This window comes from Strigops habroptila, chromosome 4, assembly GCF_004027225.2.
Source record: "Strigops habroptila isolate Jane chromosome 4, bStrHab1.2.pri, whole genome shotgun sequence".
Lineage (NCBI taxonomy): Eukaryota > Metazoa > Chordata > Aves > Psittaciformes > Psittacidae > Strigops > Strigops habroptila.
The window spans coordinates 473204-496704 of record NC_046358.1 but is presented as its reverse complement, the minus strand read 5'-3'; the positions used below and the strand labels follow the sequence as shown (position 1 = coordinate 496704).

General features: G+C 52.7%; 2 protein-coding genes across 2 annotated transcripts in view; one reads left to right on the top strand and one right to left on the bottom strand.

Annotated features, from left to right (window-relative positions):
• Positions 1-1403: 1403 nt before the first annotated feature.
• On the bottom strand, positions 1404-17899 carry MRPL21 (mitochondrial ribosomal protein L21). Its single transcript, XM_030483541.1, has 7 exons — positions 17831-17899; positions 15829-15889; positions 12067-12152; positions 8675-8838; positions 7152-7204; positions 2229-2332; positions 1404-1552 (listed from the first exon to the last, which is right to left on the bottom strand). Exons 1-7 carry the CDS (start codon positions 17871-17873, stop codon positions 1488-1490), a joined length of 576 nt encoding a protein of 191 aa, XP_030339401.1. The 5' UTR covers positions 17874-17899; the 3' UTR covers positions 1404-1487.
• A 26-nt stretch (positions 17900-17925) lies between these two features.
• The window catches only part of IGHMBP2 (immunoglobulin mu DNA binding protein 2), a 32584-nt gene continuing 27008 nt past the window's right edge, over positions 17926-23501 (top strand). The window contains exons 1-4 of the mRNA XM_030483539.1: positions 17926-18004; positions 19725-19894; positions 20576-20765; positions 21453-21550. Coding sequence (XP_030339399.1) covers positions 17931-18004; positions 19725-19894; positions 20576-20765; positions 21453-21550 — 532 coding nt within the window. The 5' untranslated portion in view covers positions 17926-17930. The remainder of the gene's footprint in view (positions 18005-19724; positions 19895-20575; positions 20766-21452; positions 21551-23501) is intronic.

Genomic DNA, 23501 nt, shown 5'->3' with positions numbered 1-23501 from the left:
GATAGTTATGTTCCAAACTAGCACATCCTCCAGCACAGGCTGTGGGCCTGTGGAGGAGTCACAGCGGGTGCACAAGGACACCCATATGGGATGTTCCTCCCGACTCATTTGAAGCCAGGTATTCCCTAAGGAAGTGCCAAGGGGAGCAGGAACCACTTACCGCTCCTCATGGTAGCTGTAGGGACACTGACAGCCTCGAGAAAGCTCTGGGAAGCTTCCTGGTTGTTACTGGGAAACTCTTCCTGGTTGCTATCCCAGCCCAGAAACACTCATGGACCTTGGCTGAGTGCGGCCTCGCACGTGCTGCTCAGTGAGTGTCAGTGCTCAGGCTGCAGGCAGAGCAGAGAGAAACTGCCGAGATCTGGACATGAAAATGCACTCAGCAGGTGAAGCACCGAGTGTGCGCAGTAAGCCTGAAACCCTTCCTGAGCCACCGGAACCTTGTTCTGATGGTATCACCCACACACAGTGTATTGCTGTGCAACAGACTCTCCAGCTCACCTCTAAGAGGGTAATTCCTCACCTCCATCGCCTGCTGCTCATCTTCAAGAAGGATTTGTACCACTTCGCATGACCTGGGAGTGGATTTGGGATCCTGCAGTTGTCCTGTTCCACTGCTCCCTCCGGTCCCTGTTGGCTGTGGGCCACACTCCCCCAGGACATGCCCTGAAGCCACACACCACCAGGGATAACACCGGTGGAGCAGCAGGGCTTTTGTGAGGAAAGGGGCAGGGGGCAGACTCCAAGTGACACTTGGCACTCTTGAAGACCTTTGCACACTGATGTAAGTGCAGTGTGTGGAGAGCAGTGAGGGTCTCCAGAGGGCAGATGTGCTCACCCAAACCCGTGGCCAGCCTGAAGTGCACCCACAGTCCCTGTGAGCACAGCTATAGGCTCTTGGAATGGAGTAAGTGTCCAGGTAGAGTCTGTCCTGCAGGCTCAGAGCCTCACCTCTGGGACCAGAGGGGCTGATGGCCCTTCTCCTTCACAACCAGGGAGCCCAAGGGATGTTTAAAACCCACCTGAGAGCCTGGACTCCTAAAGGACCCAGAGCTGGGCAGGCGCAGGCAGAGCCAGGTGACATGGAACAGCCTGACAGCAGCAATGGATCCATCCCTGGCAGTGTTCAAGGCCAGGCTGGACAGAGCCTTGGGTGACATGGTCTAGTGTGAGGCATCCCTGCCCATGGCAGAGGGTTGGAACTGGATGATCTTAAGGTCCTTTCCAACACAAACCAGTCTGTGATTCTATGACCTTACCTTGCTTAGAACTCCTGGCAAACAATCACCATCAAGGCTGAAATAATGGTTTAAAAAGTGTTTCATTGTTAGTTTAAAAAGCGTTTCATTGTTGGTTTAAAAAGCACATAGAGAATTCCATCTCTGACAACAGCTACAAGTCCAGAGCTTCCCAAAGACAAGGCAGTTTTATTTCCATATATACCCAAAGCAATAACAGAGCTAAATCTCACATCACCCATCAGTCAGTCATGACAAACAGGGGAAGATTTCGATGGTGTTGATCCGGAGGACGGTCTGTGGGTTTATAATGACTGGAAAAGAAAGAGAAGAGAAGAGGTGAGGTGACAGCACAAACTCATTGCACACGCTTTAGAAGGTGGGACTGTGTGAGGCTGGCCAGGGGTTCAGCACCTGTTTCATAAAGAATGGTCCTAATTTTCCCCTCTGTCATATATGAGAAGGGAAAGTCACTTGGTGATCACAATGGAGCTGCTGAGCAGGCCCCGGAGCTGCTGCGAGGGCTGGAGCAGCTCTGCTCTGGAGCCAGGCTGAGAGAGCTGGGCTGGGGCAGCCTGGAGAAGAGAAGGCTCCTGAAGGGGAGACCTTAGAGCAGCTCCAGAGCCTAAAGGGGCTCCAGGAAACCTGGAGAGGGGCTTTGGACAAGGGCCTGGAGGGACAGGCCAAGGGGAATGGCTTTAACCTGCCAGAGGGGAGATTGAGATGAGCTCTGAGGCAGAAGCTCTTCCCTGTGAGGGTGCTGAGGCGCTGGCACAGGGTGCCCAGAGAAGCTGTGGCTGCCCCATCCCTGGCAGTGTTCAAGGCCAGGTTGGACACAGGGGCTTGGAGCAACCTGCTCTAGTGGAAGGTGAACAAGTTCCCTTCCCCAGGCATCACCCCTGGGTCAGGATATTCCCCCCTCCGAAATCCAGGCACAAATCAGCAGGGAAGCAAGCTCTGTGCTCCATGCTCCATGCCCAGTGCTCTTACTTTGTGTCCTTTGGTAGTTGCGCCTCCTCCGAAAGCGCATGTTGATTCTCGGCCACGAATGTGTCTTCTCGATCACTGTGGCCTCCACACGCACCAGCTCCTTCCTGAGAAACAGATTTCAAAGCATCACTTGCAATGATTTACACCCTCCTCCCCTCTGTGAGCAGGTTCCGGGGGATAAGAGACACCCCCCCTCCTGTGTCACAGAGCCCCCATCCACGGGAGCTACAAAGGGAAACCTGGCAGGTTTTTGGCTTCACAGCACAAACCCAAACACCTCAGGGTGCTGTGGGTGGCTCAGCCAAGCAGTGTGACAGGCTGCAGGGCAGTGCCTCTGCCATGGGAGGGATAAGATCAGAAGCAGCCACAGAGGCAGCAGGAAGATGAACCTGCAGGAACTTGTTGTATTTCAGTAAGATAAATGCCCCTGGCACCTTCACATGAGCTTGTGTGTCCAAATCTGCCTGTGGTGCAGGTTAAAGCCACCCGGGGCACCTCCTCCTGTGCTGGTCAGCACAGAAGTCCTTCCTCCTTCCACAAAGCACCACACACAGCTGGAAAAGTCTTCTCTCTTTGCTCACCTGAGTGAGTCCTGGCAAAGGCTTAGTGCGAGAGCTTCAGGCACTGCTTCCAGCGAGGCACAGCTCCCTGCCTGCTGCAGCAAGTCACTCTCCTCCCACCCGCCTCTCCTGCCTCCCACTCCTGCTCTGTCCTGCTTGATTACCCCAAACCAGAGCAGGAGGCTGGGACTGGCTCCTGGCGGAGCTGAGGCTGAGTGCTGAGACGGCTCCATCACTCACATCATTTCTAGATCTCGTTCTACACATGGAAACTCTCAGCAAGTAAACATCCTCCCTCCCCCAGGATGGAGAGAGGAGAAAACAGCTTGTACTGCCTTCACAGGTAAGATCACAGAGTAACTCGTCCCTGCATGTCACCTTACGGGCACACACACAGCGGGCCTGCAGAGCTCCCGGAGGAGGATGAAGAGCTGGGATTTACAGCTGCTCCCTGAGGAACACCAGAGCTGGAAATCGAGGTGGCTGGAGGACCCCTACCTGTCTGCACAGCAGCTCCTCGCCGGCAAGGGAAGAGCCTCCAGACAAAAGCCAGACAAAAGCTTTGGCAGGCTGGTTTTGACCAAGGGCCCCAAGGGAGGAGGAAGAGACACTTACATGCAGCATCACTGCAGAACACCATTAGAAACTCATTAGCATGAGAGAAGACACTGAAAGAACATTTCCCTGTCAAGCACTCTGCCTGCACATAAAGGGGACAGAGGGGACAGCCCATCTGGCTCAACTGCTCCAGCAGGGTCACCAGGAGGCCAGAGGCACCCAGACATTCACCATCTCTCTTAACGTTTCCCCTCTGGCTGTGCTGTATTTCAGATGGAATCCTTGCGGGAGGAGGGAATGACAGCCAGAGGACAAACTGATCCATCTGCCTTCAGTGAGCAGCCCAGAAGAAAATAGACACAAGATAATGACTGGGTGACCCTGACAGGCCACTATCCACATCCAGCACTACTGAGAGTCACAGCGAGTGTGTATGTGAGGACAGAAAGCAGAGACTGAGCTGCACCCCGGGGCTGGCCCTGCTTTACCCTGGCATTAGGGAGCTCTACTGCCATAGAACCACAGACTGGGTTGGATTGGGAGGGACCTTTAAAGATAGTCTAGTTCCAACCCCCTGCCACGGGAAGAGACACTTTCTGTGTCTAATTCCTTCTGACTCCTGCCCACTGAAGGCGAAGGGGAAGCTGCACTCCCAGGCTCGGGCTGTAAAGGCACATCAGAAACTCCCTAATGGATCACACGGGAAAACTGGGAAGTGGCCAGGCCAGAAGTGACTCGGTCACTGAGGTCCCTGGGCTGCTCTCAGGAGAGCCAGGCTCTGCAGCAGCACAGCCACGCTGTCCCTGGCACAGAGCTGCCCCAGGGTGCCCGCCGAAGGGAGGAACACTGACACATCTGTAGATAAGGGTTCCCCCCATGTCGATGTTGATGTGCTTTAAGGGTATCGTCGATGCAGCTGAGTATCCAAGTGTGGCTTCACTCTGCAAGTCAAAGTTCAAGGCCAAGGGGCCCTGGTGAGTCCTTCCCTGTTGGACAAAGCCCCAGGTCCTGCTGGTTGAGGGGCTGAAGCACAGCAGGAACCAACTTGCTGGTGAAGCGCATCCAAACAGAAAAGTTCTCAGCAAAATAGAGCCCAAGGAACAAGCAAATCTTTATCAAATGGTTTTGGTATGACTGGAATGCCCATAAAAACAAAGGGGGGGGGTGACACATTTCCCAGAGCCTGACAGAGTCAGGCCTGTGCCTTCAGTAGCAGAACGTTCCATGACAAAGCACATCCACCAGGCTTCAGCAGGAGGCACGAAACATTCACACTGAAACCTCATAGATTTAAGCTGGCTGAAAGCTGCTGTCATTAAGCAGTGAAAAAGATCCAGGATCTGGGCAACCTACAGCCCCAAAGGGTAATAACTTCAACTGACAACTCACTCCCTGCAGAAAGTAACTGGGAAAGGAAAAGGTCCAGGGCCCTTTGGCATTTCCACTGAAAACATGGGCAGGTAGCAGGAGAAAGAGCAAGGCTCATCCAGAGGAAAACCCTCCATCAGCTGCACTTGGTTTAGAAATAAGCTAAATCCCAGAGTGGTTTGGGTTGGAAGGGACCTTAAAGCTCCTCCAGCTCCAACCCCCTGCCACGGGCAGGGACACCTTCCACTAGAGCAGGTTGCCCCAAGCCCCGTCTCATAGAGGCACCATTCACCTCCCTCAGGTCTAGAACAGTTAAGGGGGCTCAGTGGCCTGAAACGCCAACCTGCCCCAGGTTGTGCTCACTTCTAATCCCAGCTTTAAAGTGCACAGTTGGGTTACACAGCTACACAAGGTACAAGCGCACCCTTTGCCCATGGTCGAGGCAGCGAGTCCCTTGCACAGACACAAACCCCAGCAGATTCCAAAGCAGGAGCCAGCCCGAGCTTCCCAGAATAGCCTCTGCCTCGCAGATCTGCTTTGCTGCACTGTTGGGTTTTTTAAGGCTTCAGAGAAGTGTCATCTTGGGAGGCATCCGACTGCTACAGCAAATTAATCCATGACCATGTGTCCAAAGCAGGACAAGTTCCTGCCTGCCTGTGAGGCTGAGCAGGGAGCGCAGCTGGGATCTGTCTCACACAGACACTGGTGCAAGCAGCCACTGATGGCGTTAGATTTAAACCAACAGAAAAACAACCCCCTCTGTTCACATCCAACCTCTTTTCTCCCCTCCAGAATGTCTGTGGTTTAGGCACAACTGGGGACTGGGTGAAAGAACTGCAGCCCACATCGCTGTGACAGGCTGGGTCCTGCTGTCCCCTCCTCAGCCTGTACCAGGGAGCTCAGGGGGAGGATGGCACCTCCCCAGCTGCCTCCTCCTCCTCCTCCCACTGCTCTTCCTCTGCCAAAGGTATCGGAGCTGCAGCTAACGCTGGCAGATGGGCAGTTGGTCTGCACCAAGGAACTGACAGCACGTTCCACACGCAGAGCACCCGCAGGAGCCAGGCAGCTGGTTTTCCTCCTGCCCCACAGCTCTCAGGCCACATGCCAAGGCCAGCACACAGATGGAGAGCTGGGAAGAACCACCCCAAAGCCACTGGTTAAGGGAGCTGGGTGAAGGATGGTGCTCCTGAACCGCCTGCCGTGGCACAGCCCTGCCTGAGAGCTTGGGCTCTTACCTGCATTTCTGCACGACGGCATTTCCAGTCCTAATAATAAGATTCCCCTTCCTCAAATCTTCCCCAAGTGCAGGATCTGGCAGTAATTCAGAGACTCCTGATGATCTGCTATCCCAGATCTATTTGCAGTACTGCTAAAAGGCCTGGCAGCCCTCAAAATCCTGCCTAACACAGGGAACCACAGCAGGAACCACCAGAGCAACTGAAGTCCTGTTATTGACCATACAAACACGTTACACGTGACCCTTAATTACCACACAGAGAACTCAGAAACGAAACCAGTCTGAAACCACGTGGCATTTCTAACCTGAACCTACAAGCCACCAAGAAATAATTCAGATGTACAAGTTCCTCCTTATCTGACCTGAAACCACGCAGATATACAAGCTCCCCTTCCTCTGACCATCCTTTGCCAAAGCCGCTGCAGTTCAAGTTGAATCCTAAACATGTGGTTCAGCCTGCAACCAGACCACAGCCAGGGCTTCCAGACACTCTGAGCACCTGCAACCCCCCTTATCTTGTGTTTTATCACTAAAACCTCTTGTCCTGGGGAAAACAGCTCATGACTTTGGTTCTGGGTAGTGCCAAGAGCAGAGCAGTAACACCCGGTCCACACACCACTTCCTTTAGGTAAAGACAAGGCTGAAGAACCAAGTGTTCCGCCAGCTTGTAGAGCAAGTCCTACAGCACTGGGATGGAGCTGGTACCAAGGGGTCAACTCCTCCTCCCCAGTTCTGCTGGGCTATGTGACTGGAAGAACTCTGAAATGAAGATTAAGGCCTGCTGGGTTAAGACAAGGGCAAAAGGAAATGGGTTGAAAAACCCAAGTCAAATTAAGGGATTAAGGGTTGGGAAAGGGTTTCTGGGTTATTCCAAGATGACTATCACCAAAATTAGAGTGAGGGAGTAAAGCTGTTGAGGAGCAAGATTTACTACCAGTTTGTGCAAGGGTTACACCATGAGGGAAAGATCCAGCCCAGCAGAGGTGACTATCCTACAGTTACCTTAGTGATGGGCACTGCTGCTCTACCCTGGCACCGTGGCAATGGTTTACTGGTGTTCTTTCAAAGGGCACAGGGCTGGGAAAAAGCTTGTGCCGATAAATCCAGGGCTCTCTTCAGCTTCAGGAACTGTAGGAGCCCTGAAGCTACAATTAAGTGTAAGAATTGTCTTGCAGATAATGCTCAGATGAGACATCTTACCCCAGGAGCGGCCTTCCAATAAGCGTGAAGTCGTCAGCACCGACCAGCAGAACCTATGGAAAACAAACCAGACATCTATCACTGCTCATGGACCCAGCAGACATGCAAACAGCACCTTCCAGTCCTACAGGCACCGTAAAGGAGTCAAACTGCTTTAAATGAGGGCTTTTCACATTTCAACCTGACACTTGGGATGTGGAAAGGCAGCTAAGAGGCAAAACACACTCATTAAACAGCCTTCCAGAGAGCTCGCCCTACCAAAGTGTGCTGTAGAAGTATCTTGCATGTTGATCAGAACACACTGAACCTTCCTGTTCTGGCTCACCACCAGTTGTAAAAGATACAACAAGGGAAGAAGAATAATTTGCCTTGTGTGGGATCTGAATGAATGGCAGCTCCTAAAATCATTGCAGTTTTATAGCAATTGCTACGTAAACCCAGTAGAGAAACATTTACCTCATGGTCCTCCATGAGGCCTCAAGATGGGCAGTAAAGAAATGACCATCGGGGGGATTCACTATTGCAGGGCTTTTGTATCAGGGCATTTCAATCACCTGCCCCTCTAAAGGATCAGGCAGGATAACAGAGAGGACACAGTGAGAAGAGGCAGCATTTCCTCCAGGCTGCCTCCTTCCCCACCCTAACTGGTGGCAGCAGCTACAAGCAACACAGAAAGGGTTATGAAACATTCTGACTTCTGGTATAGACAGATCCATCTAATCTGTGAATCCCAGATGAAATCCCCAAAGGGTTATGCTGGTAGGGCAGGTTTTTCCCCTTCACTCTCTTGTGTTCCTAGCTGGCTGCTCCATGCAGATCCCTCCTGTCTATTGTATATAAGGATGCAGGACCCAGCCCAAACAGCTGCCCCAAAACTGGACCTCAGAGCAGTGCATGAGTAGAGACAGTGCCCAGCTCTGCTTGGCTCGAATCATCATAACAATCAACATTAAGATGAAGCCAACTTCATAATCTTTCAGTTAAGATTGGAATTAATGAACCTCACAAGTTCCTACTAGTTAACCAAGGCTGAAGACATTGAATTGCATCTTGGCAGCTCTCCCCTCCATGCACCATCCCTCTCCCTCCACCCAGCACACTCAGTGTGATAAGGATCTAGCTCAGCAGCAAGCAGGGCCGGTCCCTCTGGGAGCTCTGCAGTATTTTGGGTGCTGGGAGCCTCGAGGTAAACACAGGCTTCAGTTGCCTGTCTAGAAACAACAACTGTCATCTTCTTTTTTTGGATGAAGTCAGTGCAACAAAAATCTGTCTCCTAAGAGAGTCTGGCAGGACTCATTCCAGCCCTGCTCCACAGAAATCACAGCAACAGCTTCACTCACAGAGCAACTGGAGCAAAACGGAGGCAAAGCAAATGGCTGGAGTAAGGAGAGATCTGACAGGAGCTCTTTAGGAGGGGTTTTAAGACCTGGCCCTGGGTTTTGCCCCAGAGGATGCTCCAGCAGCCTGCCCGGGCCCCACGCACAGCATGGCACCACAGGCACTGTGGGAGCACAGCACATCACCTTTTCCATGCGGATCCGGTCTCCACACTCCGCCTCCAGCACGTTGTCCATCATGATCAGGTCCTCACTGGTGATTTTCCACTGCTTGCTGGCAAAGTGCACCACGGCGAAGAGGCGCCCGTAGTGCCCCGCTGCGATCAGCCCGTTCACCCTCCGGACCACCTCTGTGGGCAGACAGCAGCGAGGGAGCGATCAGAGACCTCAGCAAGGGCTCGTTCACCTGCACTGCTCTCCCACCTAACCTCCTATCCTCTGGGAATCCTTAAGCAAGGATCAACGGCAACGTTGTTTCCTACAACATGTGAGCCTCCCATGTGTGAACTTAGGGACCCATTTGTACTTCAGTTGCTGGCAAACCCACACATCAGTGAACACCCAACACTCAGTATACACCACGCAGCTCATTTGGACTGTTGACTGCTCAGCCCCCCTTTTCTTGGGACTTTTGCCAAGGGACTGTAGTGACAGGACAAGGGGAATGGCTTTAACCTGCCAGAGGGGAGACTGAGATGAGCTCTGAGGCAGAAGCTCTTCCCTGTGAGGGTGCTGAGGCGCTGGCACAGGGTGCCCAGAGAAGCTGTGGCTGCCCCATCCCTGGCAGTGTTCAAGGCCAGGTTGGACACAGGGGCTTGGAGCAACCTGCTCTAGTGGAAGGTGTCCCTGCCCGTGGCAGGGGGTTGGGACTGGATGAGCGTTAAGGTCCCTTCAACCCAAACCAGGCTGGGGTTCTGTGATTCTAATTCTCAGGCACCCCAGAACACACACTATTCTGATATACAGCCTTCCTGAAAAGAGCCCTTTCCTGTGCATCCTGCACTTGGAGGGCAGCTCCTCTCCACTCCCAAGTCATATGCAGAAGGCCCAGAGCTCTGAAAGCCATGTAAGGAATGCAGGAACATCAGGAGAGCTTGGCAAAGCACACAGGAGACAGCTCCAGCTTGCTAACAAGGCCTGGCCTGAGAACATGGACCTGCAGCACAGCCAAGACAAACCTTCCCCCGGTCCTTCCCAGAAAATCCCTTCCCATGTATCTGCACATGGATGCAGAGCAGGTACAAACCCCAGGACCAGGGCCTGGACATGAACAAGCTTCATTTACTGTCATCAGCTTCCAGTGCAGTGAAGCCAAACCCAAGTTTTATGGGAATATCAAAGGTATTGCTTAACAAGTGCCATTCCCAGCCAAAGAGCAGCAGTTTTCCACCCTCTGGAGTTGGTCAGGAGCAGCAACTTTTCTATAACTGGAAAACTTGTATTTTCTTCATTGTCATCAGAAGCAGCTGAATCATATTTTCTTGGAACATAAGAAGAACAACATCCATTTGGGACAGACAGGAATTCAGTCAGACCAACCCAGCCCTCACAGGAACACCCCCGAGCGCCCAGCTCCAGCCCAGCAGATACAGACCAGTCAAGGTAGAGGTAAGGACAGAAGTGATCAGCAAGGCAGCAGTTGCTGCAGTCCCTACTATGATGGAGAGCTCAGCTTCTGTGTCACTGGAACTGTCCCATGGGTGCTCTTCTCTCTGATGCACAGTGGTCTACTCCAACCAGTCCAGAGGAAATCACCCCTTCCCCCTGCTGTGCCCTCACCTGCACAATGGGTACAATACATTCTCCCAGCTCTGAACTGCTGACCTGGGTCTATCACTGCCCTGTGGGCAACATTTCAACCCCTACGTTTCAGACTCTTAGCAAAGCCCTGCAGGGTGATGCTCTGACAGGGGTATTGCCTTGTCCAATCCAGCTTCCTACCCACGGGGCTTTCTGGTTTGTAACCAGAAAAGGTTTTCTTCACTGCACTGGGGCTCTCAAGTGGTTGATCACTCTTCCAAATCCCTTCAGTGACAGGAAACATCAAGTGATGTCCCCATTAGGTTGCCAGCATGGTTGTGTCTCAGCACCATCTGGAGTGACCCTTCCTGAGATACCCACGGCTGCTTCCCCAGCCAGCAGGAAAACAGGAGGCAGGATTCAAACGCTCTCACTGCTGTTTGCTCTGGGTGAGCACAGCTGGGAGACAATGATGCAAGCTCATGAGCAGCAGGAGGTTACAAGGCACGGAAATCACAGCAGCCCCAGGGATCCCATTGGAATCAATCAAGGAACATGGGACCCTGTTCACCACAGGGCTTCAGTGAACCGAACTGAGCAGTTCATGGTTCACCACTGGGTCAAACACACTCAGGGACACTCATCTGTCACTGGAGCAATCCCAGGAGCACAAAGGAGATAAAGAGCATGATGGAAAACAGCCAGAGAGGAGACCTGGAGCAGGAGGCTGTCTCCAATGTGCATCACTTGGTTATGAACACACTTCAGCCAGGTGATGGGACACTGCACAAGGGTGTACACAGCCCGGCTGCTCTCCTCTCACTCTCTCCTCATAAACTAATTCCTCTCCTTTACTTCCCCCATCTAAAGCCAAGCAGTCAGGTTCCTCTCACAGCCCTCCCAGAGGCTAAGGTGAGGCAGGAACACTGCCTGCTCCTGAACAGCAGAGCTCGGTGCCTGTGTGAAGCACACAACTGCCCATTGCCACCCCTCAGCAGCTAGGAAGGAATTCACCCTCTGGGGCTCGTTACTGCTCAGTGCTGAGACACATCCATGTGTGCTGGCTCCCCACCACCAGCCCTGGCGCCATGACAAAGCCCCACCTGGGCAATATGGACACATAGACCTTCTGTGGGTCTGATGTTCACATCCCAGTGCCAGGGGATCCTGTGTCTGCTTACAGGAGGAACACTGACATGTTCTGGTGAGGCTAAGCAAGGAGGATGGGTGCTGAACTGCTACAGGCCCTTCACTGGCTGCTGCTGTCTGGTCCCTGTGCTCCCTTCAGGACCACCACTGGCTGCATTCCATGGTCCTGACTAGATGTGGGGACACCACCACATTCACTAACGTTATGTCACTGCCCAGCTGCTCACTGCCTTATGTCCCACCTCTGCAGCTCTGCCCTGTGCCCACCATCCAACTGCTTCTGCTGGCACCAGTGTTCTGGTTGAGGCACTAAAATACACCAGCCCCCTCTGTGCCCACCATCCAACTGCTGATGCTGGCTGCAGCTTTTCCATTTATCCATTAAAGGAAGAATAAATGTTTTCTCCTGTCCAAAAGGCTTGGTTCATGCTTTACAGAGCAACACGTCACACCAGATTCCTCTGGGAGTGTTACAAGCTGTCATCAACTAAGGAGACCTCATCTTCTACCCAAATCTCCAATACCAGCAGCTGGAGCACAGGTCCAGTGACACTAACACATGTGAGAAATGAGACAAAAACATGAAGAATAGAAACTGTCTCCAATCATTGAAGACATTTACACTCAATGAGGCCACCAGTGGCAATACTGGTGTGCTTAGTCTGCACTTGGAGACGTGAGACCTTTACCTGCATGATACTTTGCTTCTTCCACTGGATCTGGAAGTTTCACTTCAGGCCATGGGGGTGAAGACAAAGAGGTTCTGGCAACAAGCCTGTGAATGATAAGGTAAAATTCACTTGTAGCAAACAGGTATTGTCAAGAGATGTATAACATGAAGAGAGGGGAAAAGGGTGACAGAAGCTGGAGATGGAGAAGAAAGAGGTTTTCCCCTGGGGGAGCAGAAGTTGTAGAGGAGACAATGATTTGCCAGTATGAAAGACTCAGCCCAAAGCCCTCTTGGGCCAGAGACAATTCCCCAGGGACCACGTTCCCCGCTGCAGCAGCTCATGAGCAAGGAGAGGTTTTCTGTTCCAGCCTTGGGTGCTGCAGGCAGGGGTGGCAGGTGAGGCAAAGGCCACGTTACCTCCCCAGGACCCAGCAGAGGACCCTGGCTGTGGCGAAGTCCCCAGCCCTTCCTCCCAGCACCAGGCAAAAGCACTCAGCAGGACAAGACACACTGCAGCCCACAGCCTCTTCAAAACCACGCAGGAACCACTTGGTCTCATTCCTGAGTTCAACCTGCAAATGCTCTACCACACACAGTGCCTGCTCCCAGGGCTTCATGTCACTTAGGTCCACCAGGAAGTGCAGCAGGCTCTAACACACAGTGATAAATGCCTCAGTGGTTGCTTTGCTTTACTCCCATCCTCACATCAAAGTCGGTCTGGGGAAATGGATCCAGTTTTTCCCCTCTTTTTTCCCCCCTTCCCACTTCAGGATGTTACTGGAAATAGTTGAAAGCCAAGGAAGAAACAGATTAAAAACTAACTGAAAACGCTTCCCCCAGGCTGTTATCTCTTGTTCCTGAGCTGCAGGTAGATGTGCTGGTGGGGATCAAGCTCAGCAACCACCGTGACATTCCAGGCTGGAATGTGTCACCAACTCAGTGCAAACAGATCCACCTTAAGCCTCACTTACAGCTCAGTTGTAGACCAAAGGCTCTAGTGAAGCTTTTCCTGGTACAGCTGCAAGTTACCTCTCCCACAGCGCAGGGGCTGAGCAGGGTAATGCTCCTCAAGCCACTTCAGCCCAGCAGAAAGCCCTGCAGCTCCTGGTGGTGTGGAGCATCTGGAGGCAGGAACATGCCTTTGATGGGGAAGGAGGTAATGAGCACCCCTAAGCCAGCCCCAGCTACGCCTCAATGACTCACAGCATCCTTTCTTCCTCTGTTCTGTGAAGCTCTTCTCTGTTAAATAGAGAGTTTAGAGAGGGCCTTAAGACCACAGCTGGGTTCTTTACAGGAGAGTTCTGAGGCTGCTCTTCCTTTGTCACTTACAGCTGCATTCCCTGAATGGCAGCAGTAGCGGCTTCTCCCACCCCCAGAGCATTCAGCATCTGCCACCACACACATTGAGCCCCAAAGCCTCTCCTGTGCCATTACCACGTCTGTCTACCACAGCACCACACCAGGGAGGGACCAGCAGAGGCACTAAGAGGACTTCTGAGCCCCACACCTATCTCTGTCCAGGCTCACCACAGCAGGAGCATGTACCATCCCACATCCCTCATCCAAGCACAAGCATCATTCCTCAAGATGACTTTGAGCCCCAAGGTATTTTGCTAAAAGGTGCAAATTAAATCCTTGTTCTTCTTGGAAGGGAAGCTTTGGCTGTTGTGGTAGAGAATTGCTTTAATAACATCTCTTTTCCTGTCCTGCTGGGACAGGAGCTTCTCCATTTCAAGACATTGCATCAGTCCCTGAAGACCCCCCTGGGGGACCAGCCCAGGGGACTCCTGAGCATCACAGACATATTCAGCACTGATACAACCACAGGAGCAGCACAGCTCAAACCACACCAGTGCCTGAATGACAAACTCAGTGCAGAAGACACTTACCTGATGCCTGCTCCACCTCCTATACTTAGATGTTGTTTTCTTGCTTACTGAGGACAGAACGTGGCTGTCACAACACGTAACCCCTCCAGTTTAGTGCATAAAGCAGGCCCTGAAGGCAGGCTGCCCACGGCATGGGCACCAGATGAAGACTGAAAGCTGGCAGGGGTGTTTCAGCTAGCAGCCAGCAACAGGTTCTCATCAGCTCTCATGGTGGGTTCTTTCTGCTTTCCTCAAGCTTATCACTGGGAGGGATCCTCTGCCCCAAACTGAACCAGTTCCCGGCTGCCTCAAGCCCTGTGCAGTCAATCCCAAGGCATCCATTCGCTTGCACATGCTGCCTTCCTTGACAGACAGCACTAAATCACAGAACCTCATTTAAAACAACAACTAACATGCTCCAACGTGCCACAGGGTGTTAATTCAGAAATGAAACACTACATGAAGCTCACAGTGTGAGGCTGAACATTAAAAATGCCAATGCCATTGGCTTGTAATGAGCTGGTTTTCAGGATCTGCAGGACAAGGAGCAATCAGGAGGACCAGAGGCAGCGGTCTGAGCTTCTGGCAGCACTCAGAGACCACCATGAGAGGTGCCAAATGCCTTTACTCAGAGGGACACACAAGCAAAAGGCATCAGATTATAGTTCCTTATTAATCAAGAATCTATGGTACCACAAAGACAACCTTAAAGAGGAGGGAGATTCACCCTGGATGGTGCCGAGATGACCTGAATAGTATCAATCCTGAAATCTGGGGACAAAGGTGCTGCTCAGTGAACACTGTCCCCATCACACAGGGGAAGTTCAGAGTTTCCAGTGTGCTGAGATCCACACTTCCTATAAATAACACAGGATGTGCAAGCTGCCTAAAATATTCCGGGAAGAACGTTAGATGCCAGTGAAAGAGGCAAAATGAACCCAGCAGCAGTTGTGTGTCATCCGTTTCCTCTGTCATTCCCAGCAGCACCTCTCAGAGGGCTTTAATGTAACAGAAACTCAAAGCACTTGTGAGCAAGTATAAAACTGTGAGCACCAAGGGTCTGTTGTGGGATTCAGTGACAGTGCTGGGGGCTGTGTAGCAGGGGCAGAGATCCAAACTGGGCTCCCACAGCAAGGACCAGCGGGAAGGGGCCACCCCAACAGCCTTCAGCAGCGCAGCAGGAACCAGCACACCTCGCACGGGAATCAGCCCAGGAGCCAGTACAGCTCGCACAGGAAGAGCAGATCTCTCCTGCCTCTTCCCCGCTGCTCTCCGGAGTGCTGCGTTGCTGCAGTGTCCCCTCCTGGTCACAGCAGCAGCAGCACAGTCCGCAGCTCGCTCTGCGGTGACATCCCGGCAGGGGAACTGAACAGAGACACCAACGAGCAGCTCCCAAAGCGCTGAAACAAACGGAGCTCAAGTCTCCCGGCATCACACTGGATGAGGACTGCAGAGCCAGTGCCGTGTTTGTCAGGTGTCAGAGACTCCGAGCAGAGATCACCCCGAGGAGCAGATTACCTGCACCTAAACCGAGGAGCATCAGCTGAAGCCCTTCCTGCAGCTGAGGGGCCTGCAATGTCCTGAGTCGAGTGGCTTCTCTGCTGTCTGCTACGGACTGAGCCCACACTGCAGCCCCTTTCTCAGCAGAGAAAATAATTACCTGTCTCTGAACTCGGCTGCCTAATTTCACAGCTCAACAGAAGCATCCTTCTGGCAAAGGGGACTGAAGGGAGGCAGAGTCCAAAGCCCACTGAGAAGCAACAGACTGACAAAGGGGACAGATAGCTGCCCGTCCAAAGGCAAACCAAGCTGCCCTCCCACCCTGTCAAGACAAACCAAGCTGCCCTCCCACCCACCAAGGCAGGGCAACATCTCATGGGGCAAAAAGCAAAGCAGAAAGTCATTGACATTACCCTTGCTGTGGTGAGGAGCTCTGGGAACTCTGGTGCCTGACTGCAGAGGAAAACAGGAAGGCTGAAAGGGAGAGAGGGAAAAAGAGTTAAAACTAAGCAGTAACTCTTGGGGTTTAGTCTGTGGTGGGGCAGAACACATCAATGCTGAGGTGTCCCAGTGTGGTGGTACCACTCCTGTGCCTGTGAAAGCTTCCTTCAGCTTTATCCTTCAGCTTTATCATGACAAAGATAAAGGAGGCAGCAAAACAAGACACACAGTAAGAAAAAGGACCCATCAGTTGTGTGCAGCACTGCAAGAGAGCAGGAGAAAGGCCTCCTGCTGCACACACACTTATTTAGGGTGACACTTCCAGCTAGACACAACAGTTTAAGAGGGATCCAGGCAGAGCATCCCCCTCTTTTGGAAATAGTGTGACCAAAAAGCACTGCAGTGGGCTGAAGGGACATGGGGGAGCACTCTCCTAATTCCGAGCTCTAACTGATGCTGTTTGAAGGATCCCTTCCAGCCTCTAGGCCCCCCCAAAGGGGAAGGGAGCTATTGACCAGCATTTCCCAGGTGATTCTCAGCAACTCCTACCAAGCCTTGCAAAGTTTCCACTCCAAAAAGTGAGGAGGAAGACACGGTGTGCTGCCAGGGACTGCAGCTCCCAGCAGGCACCATGATGCGAAGGAGAGCTTGGGAAAGGAAGAGCGGGGCAGGGTCAGCAGATTTGGGGTTAACACTCCCGTGCCTTGGGTTTCACCATCCCAAACTGCCTTTTCCTTCTAGACAGGAGGAGTGGAGGAACTACACAGCTAAACAGGCAACAACAGAAGGTGAGAATTAAAAGAATCCATGCTCTTCAGAGCTACATACATACAAGGTAACATTCACCACATCACTGAAGCTGTGTTACCATGCAGTGCATAAATCTTCAAAGAACAAGGGGTTTACTACAACTTACATTATACTTTGAGCGTGACTTCAGCCATTTTTGGGAAGGAGCAGGACCCACACACATGAATTAGCAGAAAGAGATAAAGGGCTAAAAACACACGCTCAGGGATTTATCCAGCACAAACCTTGTGAAGGTTTATTGGGCCAGTGTGAACCTCATGAAGTTCAACAAGACCAAAGGCAAGGTCTTGCCCCAGGGCCAGGGCAATCCCCAGCACCGACACAGGCTGGGAGAGATGGGATGGAGCAGCCTGAGGAGCAGGACTTGGGGTTTTGGGTGAGGAGAAGCTCCCCATGACCCGGCTTCAGTGTGTGCTTGAGCCCAGAACCCCGCCGTGTGCTGGGCTGCACCCCCAGAGCGTGAGCAGCAGGTTGGAACTGGGTGAGCTTTAAGGTCCCTTCCAACACACACCAGTCAGTGATTCTGTGACACTATGACCCATGTTATCCCAGCGATAGCAACTCCCTTCCTGGAGCAATGTGTTCAATTAACAGACAGACTGTGCACAGCTTCTCTGCAGGACCATTCCCTTTCCACTCTCCACCCCAAGCATGACCGATACAGGGGACTAACAAGACCTCCCAAAGGCAAACACGCTCCAGCACCTCCCTTGCAGGAGCCACACTTCACCACGGTTACACTCACCCAACCCAGAACCCAAACCCAGCAACGAGAACACCAGCCCTGCACGGCCAGGCCGCCAGACCCCCCCCCAAACACCCTCCAGCCCCCAGCACGGCGGGGATGGAGCAGGATGATGGATCCCCCCACACCTCATCACCCGGACTTTGCCTAAAAGTCCGTACTAGGCTGGAAAAGAGCGTGTAAAGCGGATTCAGCTTTTGTTAACATCCCCCCGAGGCTTCCCGCTGCTCTGGGGCCGATGCCGGTATCGACCCGAGCGCTCCTCCCGCGCCCCTTCCCGCGGCCTCCCCCGGGGCTCTCCCGCACGGACGCGGCGTGCCCAGACCGGGGCCCGCAGCACCCGCCCTGCGTGACGGACCGGACCGGGCCCGGCCTCACCCCACGGGGAGGCCGCGACGCTGAACCCCGTCCCGCCTCACCTGCCGCCCGCCGCCCGGCCCCCAGCGCCGCCGCCGCCGCCATCGCGGTGACCGCGGCCCCGGCGGAAGCGGAAGGAGCGGCGGGTCATGGAGCGGGGCCATGGCGGCGGAGGCAGCGGAGCGGCACCTGGAGCTGCTGCGGGAGGAGCGGGAGGCAGAGCTGGCCCAGAGCAGGTACCGCGGGAGCGGGCACGGCCCGTGCGGGAGCCGCGCCGGCCTCCACAGGGCCCGCCGTGCCCTCGCACAGCGCCGAGGCACCGGCCTGGAGCGGCTGCTGTTCCCGGTGGGGAACCCCATGGACCCCCGGGACCTGCTGCCTCCTGCGGGGAGCCTGGCAGACACAGAAACACAGAGTGGTTTGGGTTGAAGGGACCTTAAAACTCGTCCAGTTCCAACCCCCTGCCCCGGGCAGGGACACCTTCCACTAGAGCAGGTTGCTCCAAGCCCCTGTGTCCAACCTGGCCTTGAACACTGCCAGGGATGGGGCAGCCACAGCTTCTCTGGGCACCCTGTGCCAGCGCCTCAGCACCCTCACAGGGAAGAGCTTCTGCCTCAGAGCTCATCTCAATCTCCCCTCTGGCAGGTTAAAGCCATTCCCCCTCATGTCCTCAGATATACCCCTATAAGGGACCTGCTGACTCAGTCCTATGGGATCTCCTGTGAGAAACCCACTGTCACCTATAGGAAATGCTCCTATGTAACCAGCACATCCCAGTAGGAAACCCAGCCTATAGGGCTGTCACCTATAGGAGATGCTGCTGCACTCACCCCTATGTAACCAGCACTTCCCAATAGGAAACCCACCCTCTAATCCATGGGAAGCCCTGCTGGACTCACCCCTATAGGCCCAGCTCACTCCTGTAGGGATCCCCCCATTCCTCACCCTTCAGGGCTTATGTCACCCACAGGACCCCAGCTCTCTCCAGCAACACTTTGGGGCTCCCCTGCTCCACCCAGGGGGTGCTGGACCCTGCAGCCTCCACCCAGCTTTGCCCTGGGGCTCCAACTGAACCCAGATCCCACCTGCTGCATGGATTTGTGGTGCCAGGCAGGGCAGGGGTGTCACCAGGTGCCTCTGGGTTGTGAGGTGCCACAGTGAGGGTACAGACACCCCACTTGTGGTGCCAGTGAGGCCTGGCCTTACCCAGCCCCAAGAGCCAGGAGACAGGATGAGCTCATTCCATACCTGCAGTTCCTGCCACCTCAAGTCCCTATAAATCAACCTACAGGACACAAGCCAAGCTGGGGGATTCAGGAGAATAAACCTGCTAAAGGGATTTCCCTTTTTGTTCTGATCTATACAGAAACAAAGACACCCCCTGCCCCCTGAAGTGAAACTGGGGCAAACAGAGCTGCTGCAGCACGCTTTGACCATGCAGGATGCAGTCTGCAAAGCTGCTGCTTTGTGCCAGGGTCACTTGTGGGCTGCAGGGCTGTGCCAGGCACCCGCTCCTCTTCCCTGAGCTGCTGCCCGTGTGGGGTTTGGTGGAGGTCAGCACAGCTTCATGTGAAGAATGGCAAATCTTCTATTCTAGTGCTTGTATGTGGTAGGAGAAAACTCAGGTTATGCTCTCCTGGGTGGTGGGGAACTGGGCAGATCCTTTCTCTTCATACCCAGGCAGAAGAGAGAAAAATAACATGTAAACAGACATTACCTCTTCTCCAGGCTCTATGAACATCACCCTGTTGCCCAAAATAAGCCCGTGGAAGCCAATGCAGTTACATCACTACAAGGTTATAGCTTAAACCAACACTTCAACAAGTTGATGCCTCTTTTACCATCGTCCTTCCCTTCTTTTCCATTTCCCCCCTGGCTTTTCCTGTTCTGTCACCTGGAGCTCTGAATCTCAGCTTCAGGCCAGCAAATGGTTCCATGCCTGTGTTTGCTTTCCAGGGCATGGCAGGAAAGTGTCCCCCTGAAGGAGCTGCAGCGCAGGGGTGTCTGCCTGCTGAAACTCCACGCTGCCAGCCAGAGAACTGGCCTCTACGGGCGCCTGCTTGTGACCTTCCAGCCTAGGAAACATGACCCAGATGCTGAGCTGCCCTCTAACAGCTTTGGGCCCGGTGAGTGAGATTCCTGTTGGGACAAAGTAGGTAAAGAAAGAGATGACCAACATAGAATCATAGAACAGTTTGTGTTGGAAAGGACCTTAAGATCATCTAGTTCCAACCGCCTGGCATGGGCAGGGATGCCTCACACTAGGCTATGTCGCCCAAGGCTCTGTCCAGCCTGGCCTTGAACACTGCCAGGGATGGAGCATTTAACACTTCTTTGGGCAACCTGTGCCAGGGCATCACCACCATCTTCCTAATGTCTTTCTAATGTGATACTTGGAAAGACTGAACAATTGATGCCAAAAAGGGAGAAAATGTTATGGCTACAGGATGAGTCTAGAGAAAACCAGCCTCTTTCTTCCTTGGCTACAGACACGTATGTTGCACCAGGAGATAGTGCTGGTGACTAAAGTGCTGGTTTCCTCCTGCTCAATTAATGAAATCGAAGCCCTGGTCTCTTGTCATTAAAGATTTCCTGGCATTCTTTGTCCAGACCAGAGTGTTCATGTGGTAGGTGAGGAGCTTTAGTCACGTGCACTTTAACAGTAAAACGGAAAGTGGATTTTCCTTTTCCTTCCTGAGGTGGTGTATTTCCTCCATTTGGGGCCATGTTTGGTTGCTGGGCTCCCTAAAAAAAGCCTCTCTTCACATTTGCCCTGGTTCATGCTCTCTTCAAACATGTCCCTGCAGGAGACATCGCTGGCCTGTACGATGCAGCCAGCCAGGGTGACGCGCTCTGCACGGGCATCGTGACACGTGTCACCTCCAGGGCAGTGACAGTCGCCTTTGAGGACTCTCAGAACACACTGAGCCTGGACCATGAGCGCTCCTACCGCCTGCTCAAGCTGGCCAATGATGTCACCTACAACAGGCTTAAAAAGTAAGGCCCAGGGCTGCAAAAGCCAACTGGAAAATGCCGAGTTTAACCTGGAAAAGCACTTTTGGAACAGGTCTCAGTTTATTTCACTAGGCTGGGCTTGTCTCTTGCCCATTTATTCCTTCAGCTCCAATAGCAGCTCCACTTAGGGGAGGTATCCACCTTTTGGCTGTGCCTTTCTTTCTGCTCAATACTAGGGAACCCATACTGTGGTAACTCAACTGGATATGTTATGCTACAGCATCAAAACAGCCTAAATTTATCTACCTGCTGGCTGGTTTGGTCCATTGTTCCCTCTTCCTCTCCCACCCCTCATCCCACACTCAGCTACACACTATGGTTCCGTGTTGTATCACCTCTAGTACTCACTGGATTCTGTGTAGAGCCTTTTCCATCCTGGCAGGAGAAGTGAATAGCTGTGTGCTGAATTCATGTGCTGAAAAGGCTCAGCACAGGGTCTGACTGAATCAGACTGGAGGAATAGGAGCAAGTGGAAGGAAGCCTGACCAGCATAAGGGATGTGAGTGTGAGGGTTGGGGAATGCAGCAATTAGTCTGTTGGGGAGTAACATTTCCAGCTGTGGAGGAGCTCAGTCTGTGCCCACAGTTTTCCGTCCATGGGCGCTGAGGTGCACAGGAACTTCCAGGAGTTGATGCTGTGGTGTAACCTGGCTCTTCTTTCCTTTGACAGAGCTTTAAATGCACTGAAGCAGTATCGGGGGGGTCCAGCCTCTGACCTCATCGACGTCCTCTTCTTTTCTGCTGAGCCAAGAGCATTCAGTGAAACAAGTAAGATGCTTTGTTATAAGACTTCCTACCAGACCGATGGCAGGGGCTGCACTGATCTTTCTAGAGGAGTGTTCTGCTCCCTCAGAGTCCCTGGGCCTTCACAGCCAAGCACATGCACTGAGGCTGCTAATGGTTTCAGTCTGCCTTAGTATGGGAACTGGAAGCTAGGCAGGTGGAGAGCCCTTTGGGATGGACTGGTGAGAGCAGTGGTGTGGCTGCTCTCATACTGGTTGTAAGCAAAGATATGGAAAGTTATTGTGCAGAAAGAGCGTGTGTGGGGAAATTTCACTCTCCAGAGTGATCAGTAAAGCCTGAAGGTCCACACACACACAAAATAAGGGCTCTGTGCTCTGTCCCTGCCCAGTTAGAAGGATTCTTACCTCTTCAGATGTCACATCTGGCAGAAGCAAAGAGCCAGCGAGTGCCCTAAGTAATGGTGGTGCTGCCACTACTCCTCTTCCAGTCCTCCAGGTCCTGTCTCTGGGGCTGCCCAGCTGAGAATGGTGCTCGTGGCCTCTCAGGTCGAGACCCACTCTTTGAAACTGCCCATGGGAACACAGCTCTGATCTTTGTGAGGTTTTTATCCACCCCAAACATGCAGCTTACTGCGCTCCAATAATAATACCCGGGTATTGAATGCGAGTAGTAAGTGATGGTGTAACTGGCAGCGTCAAACAGTTACTTTTCATAGTGATTTATGGGCAACTGGACACACTTTGGTCATGTAAAGACCCTTGTCATCACTGGGACAGAGACTATTCAGCTGGTTAATGCTCACTCTTCTCAGTGTACCAAGTAAAGCTGGATTCTGGCATAAACCAGGCAGGATTTGTGATGGGGAATTTGTTTGCACACATTCATGAGTCTGAAATTCAATTTAGTTTATGAGGCATTTCTGATTTGCTTCCTGCCTCAATCCCATCCATAAACTTGAGGGATCAGAAACTGCCAGTGCTGCTTCTATATTGAAAATCCAGTAACTCTGCCTTCATGGGAATTAAGTGACTGGAACTGCTGCAGCTGGAAACAGCATGGGAACACTTGTGTTTTTACAGCCTTATTGCATTCAGCCAGGTTGGAGATGTGCAGGCTGCTCTGGTTTCATCAAATACTTAAAACCTCACAACTATTGAGTTGGTTTTACTGTTGGTTTTTAACTGTGGGTTTTACCAACAGCTGTCAAAAACTAGTGTATAAGTAGAATCCCTTTTACTCAGATGTCTTTTTGTGTGATTCTATGGGAAAAATGGAAGATGGAATTACACAGCTTTCCCTTAGAGAGCAACCACGGGGGAACCAAAGCCTCTGATCAGCAGAGTATCCAAGTGCTCAGCAACTGCTAAGGAATGTTATCCCTTGTCAGAAGGGAAGCATCCTCTGGGCTGCTAAAGTCAGGGGGTGAAGGCAGGGGGTGGGTGAAGCTGCCAGCAGGCCTGGGCAGCAGTTCTGCATCTGAGCCACACAGAGCTGAGGTCTCTCCTCTCACCTCAGCATCATGCTGCAGGTGACACCATCCATCCCTGCCTGCCTCTGTGCTGGCCAGGGCTGCACTGTTTCCTCCCCAGCACAGCTACTGGCACTGCTGCTGCAGCTTTCCTCTCACTGTGATTGCTGTGTTTGGCTGGTTGCCTCTCACACACAACTCCCATCCCCTGCAGTACCCCTCTGGCAGGCTTCTGATCCATACACCAAGGACAAGGAGTTCAGGTTAGTTCAAGTGATAGCTCCATAGTTCTAAGCACTGAGCTCAGTCCAAGTCAGACCTCTTAGCCTTTGGCTGCCTGGGACCTTGGTGCACTCAAGGTTTTGATGTTAGATACAAGGTTTAAATTTTAATGAACTAACTTTCTTAGCTTCAACTCTGCTTCTTCTCTTGTCTAGCAGAACTGCTTCTCTAACAAACAAAAAGTCCTTTTCACCACATTGCTCAGCTGTGCCAAACTAAGCAGAG

Coding starts and splice junctions, on each gene's coding strand:
- MRPL21 (XM_030483541.1), bottom strand. CDS start 17,873: ATGGCGGCGGCGGCGGCGCTGGGGGCCGGGCGGCGGGCGGCAG. Junction 8,839..12,066: donor AGAAGCAAAGTATCATGCAG/GTAAAGGTCTCA, acceptor GTCTGCCCACAG/AGGTGGTCCGGAGGGTGAAC. Junction 2,333..7,151: donor ATTGGAAGGCCGCTCCTGGG/GTAAGATGTCTC, acceptor TCTGTTTCTCAG/GAAGGAGCTGGTGCGTGTGG.